Source organism: Puma concolor, chromosome C1 (assembly GCF_028749965.1).
Source record: "Puma concolor isolate L17-30 chromosome C1, mPumCon1.1.hap2, whole genome shotgun sequence".
Lineage (NCBI taxonomy): Eukaryota > Metazoa > Chordata > Mammalia > Carnivora > Felidae > Puma > Puma concolor.
In genome coordinates, this window is record NC_141674.1 from 98,384,855 (window position 1) to 98,406,411 (window position 21,557).

The 21,557-nt window shown below is 40.4% G+C and overlaps 2 protein-coding genes and 1 long non-coding RNA gene across 5 annotated transcripts in view; 1 reads left to right on the plus strand and 2 right to left on the minus strand.

Annotated features, from left to right (window-relative positions):
- Positions 1-49: 49 nt before the first annotated feature.
- BCAS2 (BCAS2 pre-mRNA processing factor) lies at positions 50-9,746 on the minus strand. Of its 2 annotated transcripts, XM_025934826.2 has the most exons (7): positions 9,544-9,735; positions 9,343-9,435; positions 6,101-6,171; positions 4,068-4,229; positions 2,563-2,613; positions 1,363-1,443; positions 50-353 (listed from the first exon to the last, which is right to left on the minus strand). In XM_025934826.2, the coding sequence occupies exons 1-7, from the start codon at positions 9,703-9,705 to the stop codon at positions 227-229; spliced, it is 747 nt and encodes a 248-aa protein (XP_025790611.2). In that variant the 5' UTR covers positions 9,706-9,735; the 3' UTR covers positions 50-226. The 2 variants fall into 2 exon arrangements, with proteins under 2 accessions (XP_025790611.2, XP_086574029.1); XM_086717903.1 differs by lacking the exon at positions 2,563-2,613 and having other exon boundaries at positions 9,544-9,746.
- A 72-nt stretch (positions 9,747-9,818) lies between these two features.
- Positions 9,819-14,170, plus strand: LOC147578270 (uncharacterized). The gene is made up of 2 exons (XR_015255015.1): positions 9,819-10,266; positions 13,478-14,170. It is a non-coding gene; the product is annotated as an uncharacterized LOC147578270 (long non-coding RNA).
- Positions 10,697-21,557, minus strand: part of DENND2C (DENN domain containing 2C) — a 90,548-nt gene continuing 79,687 nt past the window's right edge. The window contains exons 16-19 of one of the 2 annotated variants that reach the window (XM_086717900.1): positions 20,557-20,662; positions 14,334-14,570; positions 14,008-14,094; positions 10,697-12,575 (exon numbers count right to left, since the gene is read on the minus strand). In XM_086717900.1, coding sequence (XP_086574026.1) covers positions 12,544-12,575; positions 14,008-14,094; positions 14,334-14,570; positions 20,557-20,662 — 462 coding nt within the window. In that variant the 3' untranslated portion in view covers positions 10,697-12,543. Of the gene's footprint in view, positions 12,576-14,007; positions 14,095-14,333; positions 14,574-20,556; positions 20,663-21,557 lie in introns of both variants that reach the window. The other variant, XM_086717899.1, reaches the window with a different exon arrangement.

Below are 21,557 nucleotides of genomic sequence, written 5' to 3' on the forward strand. Positions count from 1 at the left end.
TTTGAAAGCCTAAAGTTGTTTTTTTATGGCAAACAAAACAAAAAACCCACCAAGCTGAAAGCTTTTATTCTGCTAAAACATACAAATATAACAGTCCACACTCTACAGTAAACATTTAACCACTGATATTTCCTTAAGATGCTGTTCTCCTTCACAGCTCAGATGCCTGACTTCCTGTGAAAGCCCAGTCTGCCTTCCTTTCTACCCATCAAATTCATCTGTCTCTTTAGAAGTCTTGCCGGATGTTTTCTTTGTTTGCCTCTCCATGTTGCTGCTTCATTTGAAAGATTTCATTTTCTAATTGCACGATAGTCCTTTCAATCTCGTAATTCTTGCTGACGAGGGATACCCAACTAAACAAGTTAAAAAAAAAAAAAAAGGAAAAACTACTTAATATAGAATTTCTCCTAGAAGATTTTATCATATACGTTTTCTTTCAGGGTCATATTGTGAACCACTTTAACTTTCCATTTTAAAAAACTAAGGCACAACTGGGGGAAAGTGGATAAAGGGTACATCAAGTCTAGCTGTAATATTTCTTACAACTGAATGTGAATCTATGATTATTTCAAAATAAAAATTTTTAAAGCAAATCAGAAATGGTTGAAGAGACAGGACAAGGTGATGGAAGATAATATTTAATGGGATTAAATAAACGGGGAGAAAACAGGGCAGAGGCAATAGTTAAAAATGGAGGAATTTCTAGAATAAGAAATAATCCCACAGAAAAAAAATCTCTGTGACAAATGAAAAGAAACACACATGTATATTTGGGAGATTCTATTAGCTTGAAGAAAAATGTGAAAAGATGAGTAGACTAATAACACGGGGTACATGGAGGGGGAGGAGAAGGTGGAACAAGGAGAATGATGGGCGGGGAAGGGAGAAGGGAAATACAAAGCAAAAAAGAGAAATGATACAAAAATTCCTGATTGTATTTAGGGACTCATATAAATTTATCAGTGTATATGAAGAACATTTTAAAAGTAAAAAAATGAACACAGGGAAAAAAGTGGAAACAAATTATCAAAGTATGAAATCTCCCTTCCTCATGAGTTAAAAAATAGGTAAGTGTTTTTCCTTTTCAAGGAGTAGAAGTAGAATCCTTTTCAGAGCAGAAACCCTGCGCTGGAGACAGGGCGTTCTGAGACCAGAAGCAAACAGCAGTGGTCCCGCCCCTCTCTGTGCCTTCCAAGCCCACATATCAAGAGACAGGCAGAGGCAGTGAAGAGCGGGATTCAGAAAACAGCATTTGTTTGACACCTGTGGCATTGCATTTGAATAGTGTTGAATCACATTATTAAATCTGGATCTTAAAATGTGCTAAGCGATTTAAAAGATGATGGAACTGAAGATACGCACGTTGACTCCATTTCCCTTAATTTAGATCCAGCTGTGAGCTGCATGTTCTTTCGTTGCCAGTTTAAATCTTGAATATGTTTCCTGTAAAATATTATTTATATGACCCACCTACATTTTAATATAACATGAAAATCAACAGAAAATCTATAATCGATGTAATATAACATCTTTAATTCCTTGAGAGGGACAGATACAGTAATAGACTAACCCCAAGAATTACCTTTCTATTTTTCAATTACAAATTTCATAAAACATGCTCATCATGAAAAATTAAGCATGTAGTACACATACACATAGATTAAAGAGCAGAAGTCCCTCCTCCCATGTGCCTCTCCTTCTAACTAACTGCTGTTCAGTTTTCGGTGGGTGTTTTTCCAGTCTTTCTTTCTCCCTTTTCTCCCTCCCTCCCTCTCCCTCTCTTTCCAAACTCTTTCTACATGTATATGTGCAAGAAGAGATTAATTTTTTTTAAAGTAACCTCTATGCCCAACATGAGGCTTGAACTCATGACCCCAAGATCAAGAGTTGCATGCTCTACTCCAGATGCCCCAAAATGAATTCTTTTTACATAAATCAGATTATACATGTTCTGCTACAACATTTTCTCCATCTAAAAGTGCCTTTTCAATGTTTGCAGATTTGCAAATTGCAAATGACTTGGTAGAGATGTTTTCAGATCTCAAGTCTACTTCTTTGCTCTAGTAAGGCAAACCCAGCACTGGATGCTGGACATACAGATCATCTAGTACTACTCTCGTATGAGTACAGTCCATGGGTCCCTTTTTCTTCTCAGTCTGTTTAATAAGGATTCACCTAAACTTTAAAGTAAGAGGAAAATAAGGGCACCTGCTGGTTCAGTCAGAAAAACACGTGACTCGTGATCTCGCATGATCCTGAGTTGTGAGTTCGACCTCCACGCTGGATGGAGACATTACTTGAAAATAAAATCTCAAGGGGCACCTGGGTGGCTCAGTTGGTTAAGCATCCGACTTTGGCTCAGGTCATGATCTCACGGTTCGTAAGTCTGAGCTCCTCATTGGGCTCTCTGCTGTCAGCACACAGCCCTCTTCAGATCCTGTCTCCTTCTCTCTCTGCCCCTCCCCCCGCTCGCATGCACTCTCTCTCAAAAATAAACAAACATTTAAAAAAAAACTTAAATAAATAAATAGGAAAAAAAAGTAAAAGGAAAAACAAACTTGCCTTAACTTCTGGAGCTCTTTCTGTGCATGTTCAATCATATGAACTAGATTTCTAAGGAAGGAAAAGAGGAAAACCAGATTAATATACATTAAAATGTAATAATACCAACTAAAAGTGAACTATCTAGTTGATACAAGTTCAAGTTCTTCTGCTATTGAGCTCTGTGCCAAACACCACATTAGACACTCTATATGTAACTATTAGCTAATTTAATTCTCCTAAGAATTCTTTGAGGTAGGTATGATTACCCCTATCTCACATGTGAGGACATTAAGCTTAGAAGATTAAGTAACTTGGTCACGGTAACACAGAGAAGTGTCAGTTGAATTCCACTTCAGGTCTTTTAACGTCTCAAGATCAACCAGTTTACTGATACCGTGATTTCATATAGTTAGGTCACTTCTTAAACTATCATTACTTTCCATGGAGAGAATGGAAAATAACTCACGACTGTATTCATTCAAATCCCTATTATCTCCCTATTTCTGTACCCACATTTATCGTGTCATTCTCCCCTCCCATCTATTGCTAACTAGAGAGAGAAGACAAAACTGTCATGGAAGGCTGCAAATTTAGATTTCGTGCAAGTTGGCTCTCACTAGCACAGCGGAAAATCTGAGCAATATACAGTAGCATGCAGCTATCATCCTGAGAGAAGTGATTAAAACAAATTTAAGTGTTTATTTATTTGTTTTTGAGAGACAGAGAGAGAGAGAGAGCGCACATGCACATAAGCGGCGGGGCGGGGGGGGGGGGGGGGGGGGGACACAGAAAGAGAATCCAAACCAGGCTCTGCACCATCAGCAGAGAGCCCTATGTGGGGCTGGAACTCATGAGCTGTGAGATTGTGACCTGACCAGAGCTGACACTTAACCGACTAAGCCACCCGGGGTGACCCTGAGAGAAGTGATTCAAGGGCAGTCGCCAACACCCCTCCACACCTTTTAAATAAAGCTTTATTGAGATATAATTCACATAACCCTATCAATTTCCTCAACGCAGTAGAGAATCACCTTTAGGGTCCATTTGAACCACACTGGCCCTACTATTCTCTTGCTCTAGATCCAATATTGTTTCTTGGCTTTAGTGACTCAAATATTCTTCTTTCTCTACTTTTTTTCCCCCTATTAACTGCAATTCTCTCAAGAGTCAGTCTTCAAACAGCTGTGTCTCCCCAGGCTTATCTTTCTTTGAAGTGATTAAAAAAATTTCTTTTTCTTAATGTTTATTTATTTTTGAAGGAGAGAGAGAAAGAGACAGAACACAAGTTGGGGAGGGACAGAGAGAGAGGGAGACAGAGAATCTGAAGCAGGCTCCAGGCTTTGAGCTGTCAGCACGGAGCCCGATGTGGGGCTCGAACTCATGAACCGTGAGATCATGACCTGGCTGAAGTCAGACACTTAACTGACTGAGCCACCCAGGCACCCTACCCACCCCCCCACACTTTAAAAAAAAAAACCAAAGCTGTGGGTAGGATGGGTTTATAAAAACAAAAAACTTCTTACTCATTATATACTTTCCAGGCATTGCATCCATGCTGTGACATTAGTTCCAGATTCTCGATTCGAACCGCTTGATGTTCTAACTGTGCCATAGAATTGTTTACACATTCTTGCCATGCAGTAATGTCATTTTTCTGACCTGAGGAAGGGGCTGGAAGTTCATATCTGAAATTAAACAACAATAAAATCTTTACCTTTCCTCCCAATAGAATGCTTCACAGGCCTATGCACAATGTAAAATCTACAGAAGATTGAAGATGTAGACTGTGCGGTAATAAGAAACCTATTCATCCTAAGAAACAATTCTTTCACAAATAAGATTTAACATTCATTATATACAGAAACAAAAAAAACGGTTTACTTCAACATGAAGTGATTCAATAAACTAGAGTATGTTCATATGAAGGATTGTTATACTAGTTACTGAATGCTACTAAAGAATATTTAAAACATTAACACGTTTATAATATTAAGAGAAAAAAATAGGATACGAAAAAAACTATGCTATCATTTTTGTAAAACACACCTACATTCATCCAGCTTTCCACCCACATACCCACACCGCTCTAAAGAAAAAAATGGAAGAGAGATCGTTAATTCTTTGCATTTGGACCTAACTCTATTCTCTCACTACACATTCCTTCAACACTGCCGACATAGCCAATACTCTTCATAAATCTCAGCTTGTTACTGATGAGTTACTTACAGATGAAGTTTTAATTTCCATTTTAATATTTTGACTAGCTACTGTAAAAACCCCAAATTGTTCCTATGAAAAAAAGAACGTGTGTGAGTGGAGGGAGGGGCAAAGAGAGAGGGAGAGAGAGAATCCCAAGCAGGCTCTGTGCTCAATCCCACAAATCATGAGATCATGACCTGAGCCAAAACCAAGAGCTGGACACTTAACCAACTAAGGCACCCAGGCACCCCTAATCTATTTCCTTTAAAAAACGCTGTGATATCTTATTAAGTTTCATTCACAATCCACTGTTTAATGGGTCTAAGGCTTTGAGACATACTGCCATAAAGGAGTTACTGTCCTGAATATCTATAGAGCAGAAGGACCTGGAAACAGAGGAAGTGAGGAATCCTGGAACTTATTCTGCCTTTATCACTCAGGATAGACAGGAAATAGAGCACAAGAGAAGAAGCAATATAGTCTTCTGGTTCTACAGACTCAAATCCCTCTTCTAATCTACACATATGCTGAGAGGACGAACCTACCGTGCATGTGGCCCTTTCTCAAAGGACTGGGCTGTGACAGATTACTTAGCAGTTCTCACAATTCCAGAATGATCTTAAAGTCAACAGGGATCTCAGATGTTAAGCAATCCAATTGTTCATTTTAGAAAAAGTAACAAAGGAAGTTTGGGTTTTTCACCCCTGAGAGAGAAGCAATTTTGAAATAAAGTGACAGGGGAGGGAAGAGAGTGGAACCAAAATCAAACTATCCTAGCACTCTGTTTACTAATGCTGCCTTGTGTAAGAGTGAAGCAGGAATCATTATAAGCCATTAACATGGTTTCACCCAGATATGTTATGAGCAAAGAACTAGAGATCTAATTAGGAACATGTCCTTGAAAAATTTTTAAAACATGAACCTCATTACAATTCACACTATTCCTCTGTTGTTGGATTTTAAAATACAGCGTTTGTATTTCTTTTTTAATCTTTATTTATTTTTGAGAATGAGAGAGAGCATGCACAGGGGAGGGCAGAGAGAGAGGACAGAGAATCTGAAGCAGGCTCTGTGCTGACAGAAAAGAACTTGATGTGGGCTTGCACTCACGACCACTTAACCAACTGAGCCACCCAGGCGCCCCTAAAATGTTTTTCATTTTTAAATAACAGTGCAAAAATATATCTGAACATTAACACAGAACTATAAAAACCACTATTACATGAAAAAATATAAATATATAAAATCAGATAGGAATTTTTTCTTTGCAACATTTTAACAGAGCTACAGCAGTTTTACTAGTAACTTAAAACTGAACAATGATTTGGGTCCAGCTGAACCCAGAAGTAGAACTTACCGTTTCATACTGAGCAATTCTATTGGTTGTCGAGCAGCCAGTCTTTCAAATTCATTTCTCATTATGTCGGTCTGATTTGGAGAAAGAATTATTTCCAAAATCATATTGACAAATTGCAATTAATAACCGCCAAACAAATAATAAATCTAACCTACTTAAATATTTGTCCTTTATGCTATCCATTAATATGGATCATTTCCCTTCCCACCAAGCCTTCTCTGGGTTAAATGCTCTCAAGGGTCAGGAGACCACATACTTCATATGTAAAGGGACCCACAGAGAAAAGGATAAATCCTCAACCAGTGGTTCTCAGTCCCAGCTGGGAGCTTTGAAAACAATTTCAATCCCAGTCACATCTTACCCCTCTCTCCCACTCCCATTTAAGTGTTCTGAGGTGGAGATAGGACATTATTATCATTTGTTTTTAACTTATCAGTTGACTGTATAGTGAAGCCAGTGGTGATCTAAGTATTCACAGGGTTGGGGGTGGGGTGGGGGGGGGGAGGAAAGGACTTGGACATGAAAAAATTTGCTTTTGCTTTAGGGCTATGAGCCTAAACCCATACTTTCTTTTTGGTCTTGGCTGCCATTTTCAAACTTTACTCTTTTCAAAGAATGAGAAATGGGGAAAGGGAAAAAGAAACTGGTTCTGCTATCTGTTCTAACAATTGTGCAATTAAAAAAGGATAGCTGGGAGCTATGGTAGAGCTCCACTCCTTGAGGTCCAATGTTTTGGTCAATATCCTATTCCATTTCTGTTCTGCACATTTCCTGGCCTGAGTATAAAGAACTGCTTAGGTATTCATTTATAGTAGTATTTCAGCTATCCAATTCCTAGCATAGAATAGACTTTCATAAATAGGTTTTGTCCCCATAAATAATTGTTTAATGAATTAACTCAAGAGCTTTCTTTCTTTCTTCCAAGAAAATTTATTTATTTATTTATTTATTTAGTGAGTGAGTGAGTGAGTGAGCAAGCGAGCGAGCAGGGCAGAGAGAGGAGGAGACAGAATCCTAAGCAGGCTCCACACCATCAGCTCAAACCCACAAACCGTGAGATCATGACCTGAGTCGAAATCAACAATCGGGCACTTAACCAACTGAGCCACCCAGGGGCTCCTTAAAGATTTTATTTTTAAGTAAAACTGTGGGGCTCAAACTTACAACCCAGAAATCAAGAGTCATATGCTCTACCAACCAAGCCAGCCAGGCACCTGGGAAGACCAGTTTCAAAAGCAGTTTGAGGAGTGGTTAAGGTCTTAAGCAAATTAGCTTCCCTAAGCTATAGTTTTCCCATTTAAAAAATTAGGATAATAAACATAGTTATATAGTTCACAGGGTTGTTTTTAGGACTGAGATGGGGAGCCTTGTACGTTATTAATTCCTATTTATAAAAAAAGGGTTAAATAATCAGTATACTAATTATAACAAAAGGAGGCATCTGTTGTATTTGAGAGAGCTGAAAGGAAAACTGGGTCAAGTTATCTGAAATTTTCAAGAGCCAGTCTAATAAGGAAGCGTTACTGTACTTAGTTCTTTTTTGTAAATATTTTATTTTTTTTATTTTTATTTTATTTTATTTTTTTTTAAATTTTTTTTTTCAACGTTTTTATTTATTTTTGGGACAGAGAGACAGAGCATGAACAGGGGAGGGGCAGAGAGAGAGGGAGACACAGAATCGGAAACAGGCTCCAAGCCACCAGCCCAGAGCCCGACGCGGGGCTCGAACTCACAGACCGCGAGATCGTGACCTGGCTGAAGTCGGACGCTTAACCGACTGCGCCACCCAGGCGCCCCTTTTTGTAAATATTTTAAATGTTTATTATTTTTGAGAGAGAGAGACTGATCATGAGCGGGGGAGGGGCAGAGAGAGGGAGACAGAGAATCCGAAGCAGGATCCAGGCTCCCAGCTGTCAAAACAGAACCCAGTGCAGGGCTCGAACCCACGATCTTTGAGAACATGACCCAAGCCGAAGTCAGTGCTTAACTGACTGAGCCACCCAGGCACCCCTGTACTTAGTTCTTAGTGTGGGCCCATCTATATTTGGGTAGCAACATTATATATTTGGGTAACATTTAGAAAATGCATGGGAAAATACCATATCACAGGAGCACCTCTCTCTATTTAAAACTTAAACAACTTGGGGCGCCTGGGTGGCTCAGTTGGTTAAACGGCCGACTTCGGCTCAGGTCATGATCTCGTGGTCTGTGAGTTCAAGCCCCGCCTCGGGCTCTGTGCTGACAGCTCAGAGCCTGGAGCCTGTTTCAGATTCTGTGTCTCCCTCCTTCTCTGACCCTCCCCTGTTCATGCTCTCTCTCTGTCTCAAAAATAAATAAATGTTAAAAAAAAAAAATTAAAAAAAAATAAAACTTAAACAACTCCCCCCCACCAACATTACTTCAATATAAATACTGCATTTTTTGTTTGAGAGAGAAAGAGAGAGAGAGAGAAAACGCACGCTTACGTGCATGGGGAAGGGGGACAGGGACAGAGGATCTTAAGCAGGCTCCGTCCTTAGCAAGGAGTCCCACCAGGAGCTAGATCCCATGACCTGCGATCATGACCTGAACTGAAATCAAGAATCGGATTCTCAGACGACTGAACCACTCAGGGGCCCTGCGTTTCATAACAGAATTCTTTCATTAAATATATGGTTACCTATAATGGGGGGTAAAAACTCAAATATGTATATACTTAAATGCCTAACAGAATCTATTAATTTAGAAGTAATGCTTCACATTACATTTAGCTGATTACACCCTAAGTAGTATCTTGGGTGCACTTCTGGGCTAAATATTTAAGTAGTATTTTATTTCTATACGGTTTGTCACTTCAGTCATTCGCATATGTTCGGTAAATATCTAGGCTGTGATACAAAGGCCGCCCTCTAGTGGTTCTCAGGAACCTAAGTAATTAGGCTTACATACATTAAAAATGCCTACTCGTTTCAGTGTAGACCTTTGCGAATAGGGCATACCTTTGAAAATTTACGCCAAGGAGCCAATGTCTGAAAAACGTACACGCTATTTTTTGCATTGTTAGATCGCGAAGCCCCAGAAAGTCCTTCAGTGGGTCTCAGAATAAGAAAGATGGAAAACGTTTATCTAGCTGTTTTCAATGGACCGATAACACCTACACGATAAATAGCTAAACAAGCAATAGTTAAAGGTGGCATTTAAAATTCACTTTTCTGTGGCTAGAACTCTCAAAATATTCACAGCACCCAAGACTTCACACTTGCCTCAAAAGCAGAATAATCTGGGGCTGTCAGGTAGCTCAGGTAGTTCTTAGTAGGTCGGTATCTGCGGGTTTCCTCCTCCACCAGCGCTGCAGCCTAGAAACGAGAACAGGGGCCAGGACAGGGATAGCAACTTGCAAGGTGCTTTTTCAGCACCAAGGGCTAGACAGCGCTGACTCAGCTACACCGACAGCGCGAACTTACCGCTTCCCGCACACCGGGCGCTTCGTAACCTTGGTCAAAATACGGCAGCGCGTCTACCACAACCTCTCCGGCGACTAAACCCGTGCCCGCCATTCTTAGGCTTGCCGAAATTTTCTGAGTCTGCGCAGACTCAGGCCCGTTCATTACGCCTGCGCTCGCCATGACGTAATACACGTCGCCTGCGCATTGGCTCCAGCGCATGCTTAGTTGTCCATTCTGAAGGCGCACTCGCCCAGGGGTTGGGAATTGCCCGGCCATTTTCTTTTGGTCGGACGTGACGTCACGTCGGGATTTCCCAGAATCAGAGGAACTCTTCAATTTCCTGTCCCCCAGCGTGCCCCCCATTTTGGCCTCCGACTGGGAGCAATTTGGAGGGGAGTTAGGTCTATTGTTGCCGGCAGGACTCTGATATCTAGGCGGGGGAATGCCTTAAAACTTTTGGAGGGAACTGGCAGTGGGATTTGGCGGGGAGAGAGAGACACTGGTTTCCCACCCGGCTTGCTCCCCTAACTTCCCTCCTTCAACCCTTAAACTTTTCTCTTCGTGGCAGTCTTTCTCTGTCCCTGAGCTCCTTGCTGTACCCGCCCACTATCTTTCGTTCTCGGCCCCTGAGAGCCCTTGCATTGGATAAATGCAGTTATTTCACAGATTCTGGAAGTTGGCGCCAGTCTCCAGTTAAAGCTGCGAAGCTTAAGGGCCTTCGTAACAAAAGGAACTTCCAAGGTGAGATTAATGATTGCCCACCAAATCCAGATTCAACAAAATCGCGTCATTTTGCCTTCAGGACGTCTATGAAATCCAGTCATTTTGCCTTTAGGGTGTCCGGAAATAGAATTGTGCTCATTGCCTTCCAACCACTCCTGCTGCCGTCGCAGCACCGTCTCTGGGCCCGGTCTCCCAGCTCCCTTTGACTAAGCAGGCCAATACCAAATAAGGTCGTCGGACTATATGCCCTGCCCTGTGTGTGTGCGATCCAGACCCAGGCTTTGTCTGCCAGGAGCCTAGAAATGTTGGCCACGGTTACTAAGTCGGGTTAGTCTAGCATTGATTCGGATGGTCTTTCGAACTATCATCAGATAAATGTGCTAGTTATAGATTTAAGTAGTGTAGAAGGTCTTTACATCTTAAGCAATTTTATTTAAAATTCTAGAGATCCATGGAATTTTTGTTTATTCATTAAAAGATCTATAAACAACATTTTATACAAATCTTGAGCAACTCTTTTTACAGATATGTCCAGAATTCGTTATACTTTACAAAAACAAAATAAAACAGACCTAAGAAAAGGAAGTAGCTTCAGGTCACAGGGATAAAATACGACCTCAATCCCTGATACAAAGGTCTCCTCACAGAGGGACGGTCAGTGTTCACCACCGTAATACCTCCTACCCCTATTTTATAAGCAATTCCCAATTACTGATTTTCCTTCAGGGTTGGGGTGGTAAATGGGGAGATGTCTGCTAAGAGCCCCACTGGGGTTAGCTGCTTAATAAACATTTTACAAAAGATACAGGCTCAGTTCTATTTTTTAGGCCCATAAGAATTATATAGCACCAGCCTTAAATGGTATCTGCTTCAGATTCATTCACGCGCACCTGAATGGGTTGTAATGACAATACTGTGCAAGTCAATAAACTGCATCATAATACAACTTGTAAGGTTTGGTTTAGTTGGAATAAATATTTTTATGCCAGTTAAACCCATCAGCAGGAATTGAAGAAAAACAAACGGACGTCTATAACATTTATCACTGAAAACACACCATCACTGATAAATTCCTACTACGATTTTAGATATTAAGAGTCGGGGTGATTATGTGGTGAATGTCCAGGAAATGTTCAGTCTTGAGTCCCAATTTAATTAGGGCAAAAAGTCCAACAATTGTAGGGGAACCAAAAATGAGTCTCCTTTAGGCACCTGTAGTTTGAAGTCCCTTCTCAGAGCTGAGAGTTGGCTTCGAGCTTCAAAGAGAACTTTTTTGATAGCTGTGGTCCCACAGAGCTCAAATTTCCATCTGCAGAACTAATCAACTTTCTCTGTGTTCACAAATGAATAGTCCTGGCTTCAGTTCTGGCTCTACTGCAGAACTCTGGGCAAGTTAGTCAACCTCTTTGAATTCCAGTTTCTTCATTAGTAAAATGCAAGATGCAAGTATCTCATGAAGTTGACTTGAAGACTGAATAAGATGACATACAGGTACCATCATGCATGGCACATGGAAGACACTAAAAAAGGGGGGAGGGATAGTCTCATGCCCTTGCAAGGATGTTTTCCTGTTCCAGTTCTACAAAGTTTAATGTTGACAGGCTACTCACGTGCCACACAATGTGGAGAAGCCACAAGGTATCTACTTGTATGAGATTCTCAAAAACAGTGTTAATAAATAGGGTTTCCACGGAAGTGCGATCCCCTCAACAGAACGTTAGGCTGGAGCTACAGAAATGAGCATATTCCTTGCCTCAGCTCAAACAGCCCGTAGGTTTAAAGCTGCCATGATATTTCAGCGATGAGAATTACGTGTGTAGGGCATATTCTGCACTTCCATCATGTTCCCCAGTACCTGAAACTCAGAATTTCTCTTATTGTGCTCATCTTTGAGCTGTTCGTTTATTTTTTTGAGCCAGGTGCCCCTCCTCTTTGAGCAGTTTTTAAAAATGCAACACCAAATCCTTCCCTAGTAAAAGACAAATGCCTTCACAGACTAAGCACATAACACAAAGAATGAGCCTAAGAATTCAATAGAAAAGGCTACTGGGGGGGTTGGGGGTGGGGAATGGAGGCAGAGTAATTAGAACATTGGTTCCAGACTACTCTCGACAACTCTCCAGTGATTACTACAGCAGCAGCAGGAGAATCCTCCTCCAAGGACCTGGCCTGCTTTGTAACCTTTTCAAATTTTCCAGGATTTTGTAGGCTACTCCAGGGCCTCCTGACTCTTGGAAAAATATTTTCTTTGGCACTTTCTGTTCTATTTAGGATGAAGACAGTCTATCAAAGATTTCATTTCTTCTGCAGAAATTTCATTTTACTTCCTAAAGAGAGAAAAAAGTAGAGTGAACTCTCATTAGTTCATTTTTATTTATTGTACATTATTTCAGGAAAGGGATTAACTATTTAGTCATTTAGAACAGCCCAGGAGTAAGCCGCCATCCAAAGCTATCAGGGGATGTGGTTACCAAACAAACCAACTAGCCAACCCCAAATGTCTAATTATAGAGGTAGAAGAGAACTCAGACATCACCTAATCCAGTGGTTTTCAACCTTGACTATAGGTTAAAATCACTTGGCCTGATCCCCAGAGATTTCTTGGAGCCTAGCGTGGAGGAAATTTTCATTTAAGTTTCCCAGAGATTAAAACATTGTAGTCAGAGTTCAGAATCACTGATTTGATCTAACCTCATGGTATAAAGATTAAATAACAGCTCAAGGTATAATTTGTCCATGGTCTCTCAGCTAGTTAAGGATAAGGCCTAATTTTAATTAGGGGCATGTATTTTTCTTTTTGTACTGAAGTATAAATGACATACAATGTCCTATTAGATTTAGGTGTACATCATAGTGATTTGACATTTTTATACATTATAAAATGATCCCTATGGTAAGTCTAGTTACCAGGGGATACATATTTCAAAGACCAATATAAACACCATGGAATGTAGGTTCTTCATTGTTTTGGGGTACCACATCACTGTTCTCCAATATCACAAAGGATAATAAAAAGTTAGCTATAATTGGAAAATCATAAACATCTGTGTTTCTTTATGAAGTGTAAAATTAGAGTTGTAGGAAATCCTCTTTTGCCTCAGATGCCCTCTAAACTGGGTGTTTTAAATCTGGAGTTGATGGATGGGCTTCAGGAGGGTCCATGAATACCCTAGAATTATATGTAAAAATTGTACGTTCTTTTTTTCATGTTTATTTTTTTATTTTTCAGAGAGAGACACAGCCTGAGTGGGGGAGGAGCAGAGAGAGAGGGAGACACAGAATCCAAAGCAGGCTCCAGGCTCTGAGCTGTCAGCACAGAGCCCTGCACGGGCTCAAACCCACCAACTGTGAGATCGTGACCTGAGCTGAAGTCGGATGCTTAATTGACTGAGCCACCCAGGCACCCCTAAAAATTGTATGTTCTAAGCATACTTTTCTGGGGAAAAGATCTACAGTTTTTATGAGATTTTCCCAGTGATGTGACCTAGAAAAGATTAATAATCATGATATGCAAATTCTTATGTTATCTGAGGAAAACAGACCCAAGGACAACTCTGCTGGAGAATCCTGACCTCTGAGAAACACTTCCTTTTCTCCAAAAAACTTTGGAACTAAGTCATGGTTTATGTTCAGTGTATTTGAGGTCATATTGTTGATTTGATTATAAAGCTTTTGTGATGAGGCATACTTACTGCAAAAGGGTTTTTTTTTTTTTTTTTTTTTTTAAGTCACATTATCCAAAAAGAAAAAGCAACTCACCAAGACTCCGCAAAATTCTATTCATCCCACTGGGCTCAGACTCTGGAATTGTTTCCAAATACTGGAGGGCCCGGACCTCAAACAAACCTACAAGGAAAACTCATGTTGGTGAAATTTTCCAATACTTACTGAAAATCACTTAAATAAACCTCTGTGCTTTCTACCAGTGTGATTCCATAGCTGAAACAAAATTATAAGATAAATATTTTCCATAATAACAACCTAGATTTTGAGCCCTAGGCTTTATACCATTTTTTGTTTATATTATTTTCAAATGCTCCAAGTGCTCACTAAATACAGAGGGATAACTTTATGATGAAACTGACCTTTCACCCCACTTTTCCGAAGCTCTCGGTCCTGGATGAAGCCTGCAAACATCTGAGTTTCCATGAAGAGATCCAGGAAGTGGCGTACACTTCGGGAGGTGTGGGATTTACGGAATGGTTCCCTTTGGAATACACGCTCCCCACGCTCAGTGACAGTCATGCTCAAAGAATAATGTCCCACCAGCTCCACGAAAAACCTCACAAATGCCTCAGACACCAGAGAGTTGAGTGTCACGTCTGCTGCAAAATGAAAGAAAAATAAGGAAGAAAGAAAAGAAAAACCCTAAGTTTTGTGTTTATGGGAAATGGTTATGAAAGTCATGTACAGGAAATCCTAGATCAAAGGACTGAGAATCCCGATTCTTGGCTCTCTTGCACACTCCATGACCTGCAAAAAGTCAATGGCTTATATTTTTAGTTTCATTTTCTTCCCACACATACTCTTATTACATCTTTCAGCCTGGCTTGCATATCCGTGATCTCACTGTAACTGCTCTTTCAAAGGCCACCAGTGAGAACCAGCCAAATTTAATCTGCTTCGCTATTCGTCTCTCCTTTAAACTCTGTGCTGCATTTATGCGAATCCCCTCCTCATTCCTCCTCTTGCCTCCCACAACTTTATATTCTCCTGATTTTTTGGATCCCTCTCCTGCTTTTATGACCAAGCATTTGTTTTTCTCTTGCCTCTTCTTCCTCTCCCTAAGCATGGTCCTCAGACCACCTCTCTTCAGCATTCCCACCCTTAAAGAGCTAACTGGCATAGAGATAGAGCTGGCTTTCCATGTTGATAATTCTCAACCTTACATCTGTAGCCCTGATATGTCACCGGAACTCAGGTTACCTACCTATCATTACCATGATGGGTAATCATCATTTGGTTGTCCCATTACCACTTAAATTCTGTCTAAAAGTCAAATCAGGTCCTTTTGAGAAATTGGTAAAATACACAATACATGTTCAAAACCAAATTCATTCTATTTTTCCACCAAATCAGTTTCTCTCTCAACTTTCCCGTTTCATACTATAACCATTATTATTCTAGAATAATTTGAGTGCTTAAGATATGTCAAGCACTGTATTTAGAGCTTTTGTAAGTGTAATGATACAGTGGTCCAGGTATTATTTCCTTTTTACAGCTGAGGGTAATGAGGCTCAAAACAAAGACATTCTCCAGGGTCATCTCATCTATTTACAGGGAGAAGTTGCCAGACTCCCAAGTCAGGTAATTCTTAACCACTGTAACATGAAATATATTGCCTTTCAGGTTCCAGGCTCAAACCTCAGATTCAACTTAAACTCCTCCTTTTTCTTCCATTTCTAGTAGTATTTTTTTCCCCCTTCATGATATCTCTTGCTCTTTCCATTAGCTCCGTGCTGGGCTGGGAATCGGACCTAGGTTTGGTCAGAGTTCTACCATGAAACAGCAGTATAATGGGAGGCAAGTTGCTTTACACCTGCACCCCCCACCCCACAGCCTCTCTTTCCATATCTGTACAATGAGGTGGCTGATGAGGTGACCACTAATGTCTCTTCTGGCATTACATTGATTTTAAAGTACATTTTTAAAATATTTTGTTCAACAGACATCCTTCTCATCTCTTTCCTTCTGTAGCTGAGAATCCATGATCCATCACTGCTTTTACTGTCAACACCTGTGCCCGTCTCCCACCCCTTCCAGTTACTCTCCCATTTCTCTTCCACTTTACAGCAAAACTTTTCAAGAGTTGTTTATACCTGTTGTACCCTTTCTTAATCTAATTCCCTTTGTTCTAAAAATTATGCATTTCTATAACTTATCTTCAATTATTTGTTTGTTTTAGTGTATATGCTTTGTACATTCTTTTATATGTATAAATATTTCATAAGGTCACGAGTGAAATGAACACACCAGTACCCACCCCAAAGTTTAAAATAGATCAGATCATCAAGGGTTATCTCTGAAGCTCCGTGTGATGCCCTCTCTGAAATGTTCTTCCCCTACTCTCCAATAGAGGGCGACGATTCTCTGCGATTTTATATTTATCATTCCCTTAACCTGAGATTACAGTTTCTCTATACACATAGGCACCCCAACAACATATTTTTAGGTTTCTGTATGTCTTTGAACCTTATATAAAACAGATGTTTGTAAGACGCTTTTCTTAAGGCAACATTCTCCTGTCAATGAACAGTTTTGCTATCACATATAATGCTGCTATGAAGACTATTTACTTGTTTCCTAATTATCATGTTTAAGAGTTTCTCTAGGGTATATATCTTAAAGTTGAATTGTCAGGTTATAGGATATATACACCTTAAAAAAAATTTTTTTAAGTCTATTTTTGAGAGAGAGAGGGAGAGCATGCACGCATGAGCAAGGGGAGGGGCAGAGAGAGAGGGAGTCACAGAATCTGAAGCAGGCTCTGGGCTCTGAGCTGTCAGCACAGAGCCTAACGCGGGGCTCAAACCCACAGACCGTGAGATCATGACCTGAGCCAAAGTCAGACACTTAACCAACTGAGCTACCGAGGTGCCCCAGAATATATACACCTTTAATTTTACTAAATGAAGACAAATTGTTTTTCCAAAGCAGCTGAAGTAATTTACACATTCTCCTCAATGCCTGATATTGTCAGACTTTTTAACTTTTGCCAGTATGGTGGGTATAAAATGGTATCTCACTGTGGTTTTAATTTACATTTCCCTGATTTTTATGAGGGTGTACACCTCTTCATATATTTATTGGCTTTTCACATTTCCTCTTCTATGAAATGACTGTTCATATGTTTCCCCCATTTTTCTATTGTGTTGTACATCTTTTTTTTTTTTTTTTTTTAAGATTTTATATTTATGTAATCCCTACACCCAATGTGGGGCCTGAACTCATGACCCTGAGGTCAAGAGTCACACACTCTATTAACTTGAGCCAGCCAGGCACCCCAAGTTGTTCATCTTTTAACTACTGAATTATAGGAATTTTTATTTTTTTATTTATATTTTTCTTTAATTTTATTTTTTAAAATGTTTCTTTATTTTTGAGAGACAGAGTGTGAGTGGGAGAGGGGTGGAAAGAGAGGGAGACACAGACTCTGGAGCAGGCTCCAGGCTCTGAGCTGTCAGCACAGAACCTGACTTGGGGCTTGAACTCATGGACAGCAAGATCATGACCTGAGCTAAAGGCAGATGCTTAACCAGGAGCCCCAAATTGTAGGAATTCTTAAAAATAAGTTCTGAATACTATTCCTTTATTAGTTATATTTGTTGAAAATAGCTTCACCTAGTTTGTAGCTTGTTTTACATTTCTTTTCCATGGTGACCCTTAATGAACAGGTTTAAACAATTTATGTGTCAAATTAATCAACCTTTTACTTTAGGGTTCCTGCTCTTTGTGCCACATTTAAGAAATCCATTACTGTCCCAAAACATAAATTATTTTTTAATGTTTATTTATTTTTTTGAGAGAGAATGTGCGTGCACACAAGCTGGGGAAGGGCAAAGGGAGAGAAACCCCAAGCAGGCTCTATGCTGACTGCGCAGAGCCCAATATGGGGCTCCGATCACAAACCCGTGAGACCATGAGCTGAAACCAAGAGTCAGATGCTCAACCGACTGAGCCACCCAGGTGCCCCCTAAAATATTTTCTTCTATTCTTCTGTAGACATTTAATGTTTTACTTTTAACATTTACAATTTCTTTTTAAGTAGGCTCAGTGCCCAATGTGGGGCCTGAACTCACGACCCTGAGATCAAGAATTGCACTAAGCCACCCAGGCCCCCCTTCACTTTTAACATTTAAATCTTTAATTCATCAGACTTAGTTTTAGGTACAGATTGAGGTATGGATCATATTCATTTCTTTTCATATGGAAAACCAGTTGCCCTAGTATTGTTTACTGAATGGTTCATTCTTTTCCTGCTAATAGGCAATGTTGGTACTGACACAAATTAAGTTTCCTTATGCTTACACAGTTTCTGTTCTTTCTTTCCCTTGCTCTGTTTATTTCTGAACCAAAACCGAATGATCTTAATTACTGTGACTTTCTGATTAATCGGTGTTTTGTGGGGCAGCCCCTTCAATGTTGTTCTTTTACAGGAGTGTCTTAACTATTCTTGGCCCTTTCTAATTCCATTAAAATTTTACAAAAAGCTGAGGCGCCTGGGTGGCTCAGTTGGTTAAGCGTCCAATTTCAGCTCAGGTCAGGATCTCACGGTTGGTGGGTTTGAGCCCCGCGTCGGGCTCTGTGCTGACAGCTGGGAGCCTGCAGCCTGCTTCAGATTCTGTGTCTCCCTCTGTCTGCCCCTCCCCCCACTCACACTCTGTCTCTCTCTCTCAAAAATAAACAAACATTAAAAAAGAAATTTTACAAAAAGCTGAATGACATTCCAATTCTCTCTTGAACCTTCCCCAGTCTTGCTTCCTTCTCACCATCTCACAGCATCTGCCGCTACAAGGTCTCTAAGCCCTTCCCATTGTCAGATCTACCGGTCAATCCTCAGTCTTCATCTTACTTGGCCTCTTCGTATCATTCGACACACTGTTTACTTTCCTTGTGAAATACACTCTTCACTCAGTTTCTATAATATTACTCCTCTGGGTTTTTTCTCCTCCTTCACTAGCTGCTCTTGTAGTTTCCCTGCGCTGGATGCTCCTGTTCCCTGCTGCCAAACATCGGAAATCTGACCACAACATTCCCAGCCAACCCAAGAGCTCAATCCTTAAATCTGTTACTTTCTATCTATACTCACTCTATAGGGGGTTATCTCATTTGGTCCCACAGCTTTAAAATAGCAAATTCAGTTCAAATCTGAATCCCAAATTCATGTATATAAATGCCTACTTGGGGGCACCCAGAGCTCAGTCGATTGAGAGTCCGACTTCGGCTCAGGTCATGATCTCACGGTTGGTGAGTTCGAGCCCCACCTTGGGCTCGCTGCTGTCAATGAACAGATCCTCTGTTCCCCTCTCTCTCTGCCCCTCCCCTGCTCATGCTCTCTCTCTCTCTCCCCTTCTCTCTCAATAAATAAATAAATATTTTTTAAAAAGTCTACTTGATATCTCTAGTTGAATGTCTGCTGTGTATTGAATATCCAGTAGGTATCTCAATATTCAAAATTGAACTTTTAATTATTTCTCCAAAGCTGCTCCTCCCTTCATATTCTCCATCAGTAAACAGCCTTAGTTTTCTCATCTGTAAAATGGGGATGAAATAATGATACCTGCTTCATAAGGACATTACAAGGATGGAATAAGATGTATGCTAAGTGTGGAGCACAATGCCTGGGACACAGTAAGCCACTCAGTAAATATTGTTCGCCCATTTATTCAACAAATATTTATCGAGTACCTACTTGCTGACTATTGTTTCAAGTACTGGAGATAAAGCAAAACAGACTGTTGCTGCTCTCATGGACCTTACATTTCTAGTACATCAGATGGTGATAAAAGCCCTGGGGAAAACTAAGGTCAGGGAGAAGGATAGGGAGCCTTGAAGGAGTGGGTACAGTTTTTAGAAGGACAGTCAGGGGGCGCCTAGGTGGCTCAGTCGGTTGACCTTCCGGCTTTGGCTCAGGGGTTCGTGAGTTCTAGCCTCACACCGGCTTGTTTTGAGCAGAGTGCACTGCGGATCCTCTGTCTCCCTCTCTCTCTCCCTCTCCCCCCCTGCCTGCATGCTGTCTCTCAAAAATAAATAAAACATTAAAAATAAATAAAAAGGACAGTCAGGAAAGGCCTCACTGAGAAAGTGACATCTGAGCATGGACCTGTGGGGAAACAAGAGCTTGAGCCATGTGTATTATCTAGAGAAAAGCATTCTATGAATGGAACAGAGCAAGTGTAAAAGTACTGAAACCGGGGGCGCCTGGGTGGCTCAGTCGGTTAAGCGGCTGACTTCGGCTCAGGTCATGATCTCACGGTCCGTGGGTTCGAGCCCCGCGTCGGGCTCTGTGCTGACAGCTCAGAGCCTGGAGCCCGTTTCAGATTCTGTGTCTCCCTCTCTCTGACCCTCCCCTGTTCATGCTCTGTCTTCTCTCTGTCTCAAAAATAAATAAACGTTAAAAAAATAAAAAAAATAAAAAAGTACTGAAACCGAAGGGGACCAGTACATCTGAGGGTCAGCAAGGAAGCTGATTATAAGCTTTCCAGATCACAGGCAATCTGATACTTTTGTACATCCTTTAGTAGGGTGCTGGGCATTCAGTAAGTATTTACCACCTTGACTTTGAGTCTTCGACCATTTATCTCATACCTTGTGAAAAATTCTGCTCCTGAGCCAAGATTTCATTTCGTTCTTCCAAAATCTGCATCAAGGCAGCTTGGAGTTTAGGAGGTAGAATTTCACCCTCATCAGATACCTTAAGGGACGAAATTGAGATTTTTCAGGACCTTTGAGAGAGAAAATCTCAAACATATACCAGTTAAATCCCCAAAATTTCACCGGTGACTTTGTATAGATTTTGGCTAAAGACTCAGTCTGAACCTTCTTTCCCTACATTCAGCAGAATTCAGGATGTTTATGGTATACATAACTGTCTTTAAATATATATATATATATATATATTTACGACATTTTCTGGTACCTTTCCATCAAATATCTCTCATCTACAAGTCTAACACTGTATTACAAAGATCATCCACAAATAAACAGTGTTTCAAACGCTTTGAAAAGAGACAAAGTCTTGGGAAACATCCTTTTTTACCCTGTGCTGAGTGCTCACACACTTATATACAGGCTACAGAGTGTTGCCCTAAGCAGGCTTTGCTAACTCTCCCTTCCACTTTCAAGACCCAGAATAAATGACCACTTTTTTTTTTTTTGCCCCTACTGTACCATGTGGAAATCTCTATTACACGATTTCTAAAACTTTATACATATGTCCACTCCCCCTTCTCATTGTTAGATCATAAGGTCTGAGGGGCTCAAACTGCATCTTACCTTTAGATTCTAACAGAGTATCTCGACATAATCAATGTTGGATGCTTGTTACATTCAATGAAATTAGATCCTTATACATCACCCCATCTGGATGTCAAAGGAGGGTTACCTCTTTTGAGAATGACATTTAATCTTTTCCTCCTTCCTTCTTTGGGAGAGACAGCTATAAACCTAACCCAGTTTTTCAGGTCAATCTTGTATGATTGGCCACAGTGTCAGTATGTGTAGGAACTAAAAGTCTTGCCTGAGTCATCTTCTCTAAGTACTTTCACATATTTTCTGTCCAATTATCCCCAAATATTATGTAATCACCT

Coding starts and splice junctions, on each gene's coding strand:
- BCAS2 (XM_025934826.2), bottom strand. CDS start 9,705: ATGGCGAGCGCAGGCGTAATGAACGGGCCTGAGTCTGCGCAGACTCAG. Junction 6,172..9,342: donor CAGATTATTCTGCTTTTGAG/GCAAGTGTGAAG, acceptor TCTCCAAATCAG/ACCGACATAATGAGAAATGA. Junction 2,614..4,067: donor GCCTGGAAAGTATATAATGA/GTAAGAAGTTTT, acceptor TTCCTTCCTTAG/AAATCTAGTTCATATGATTG.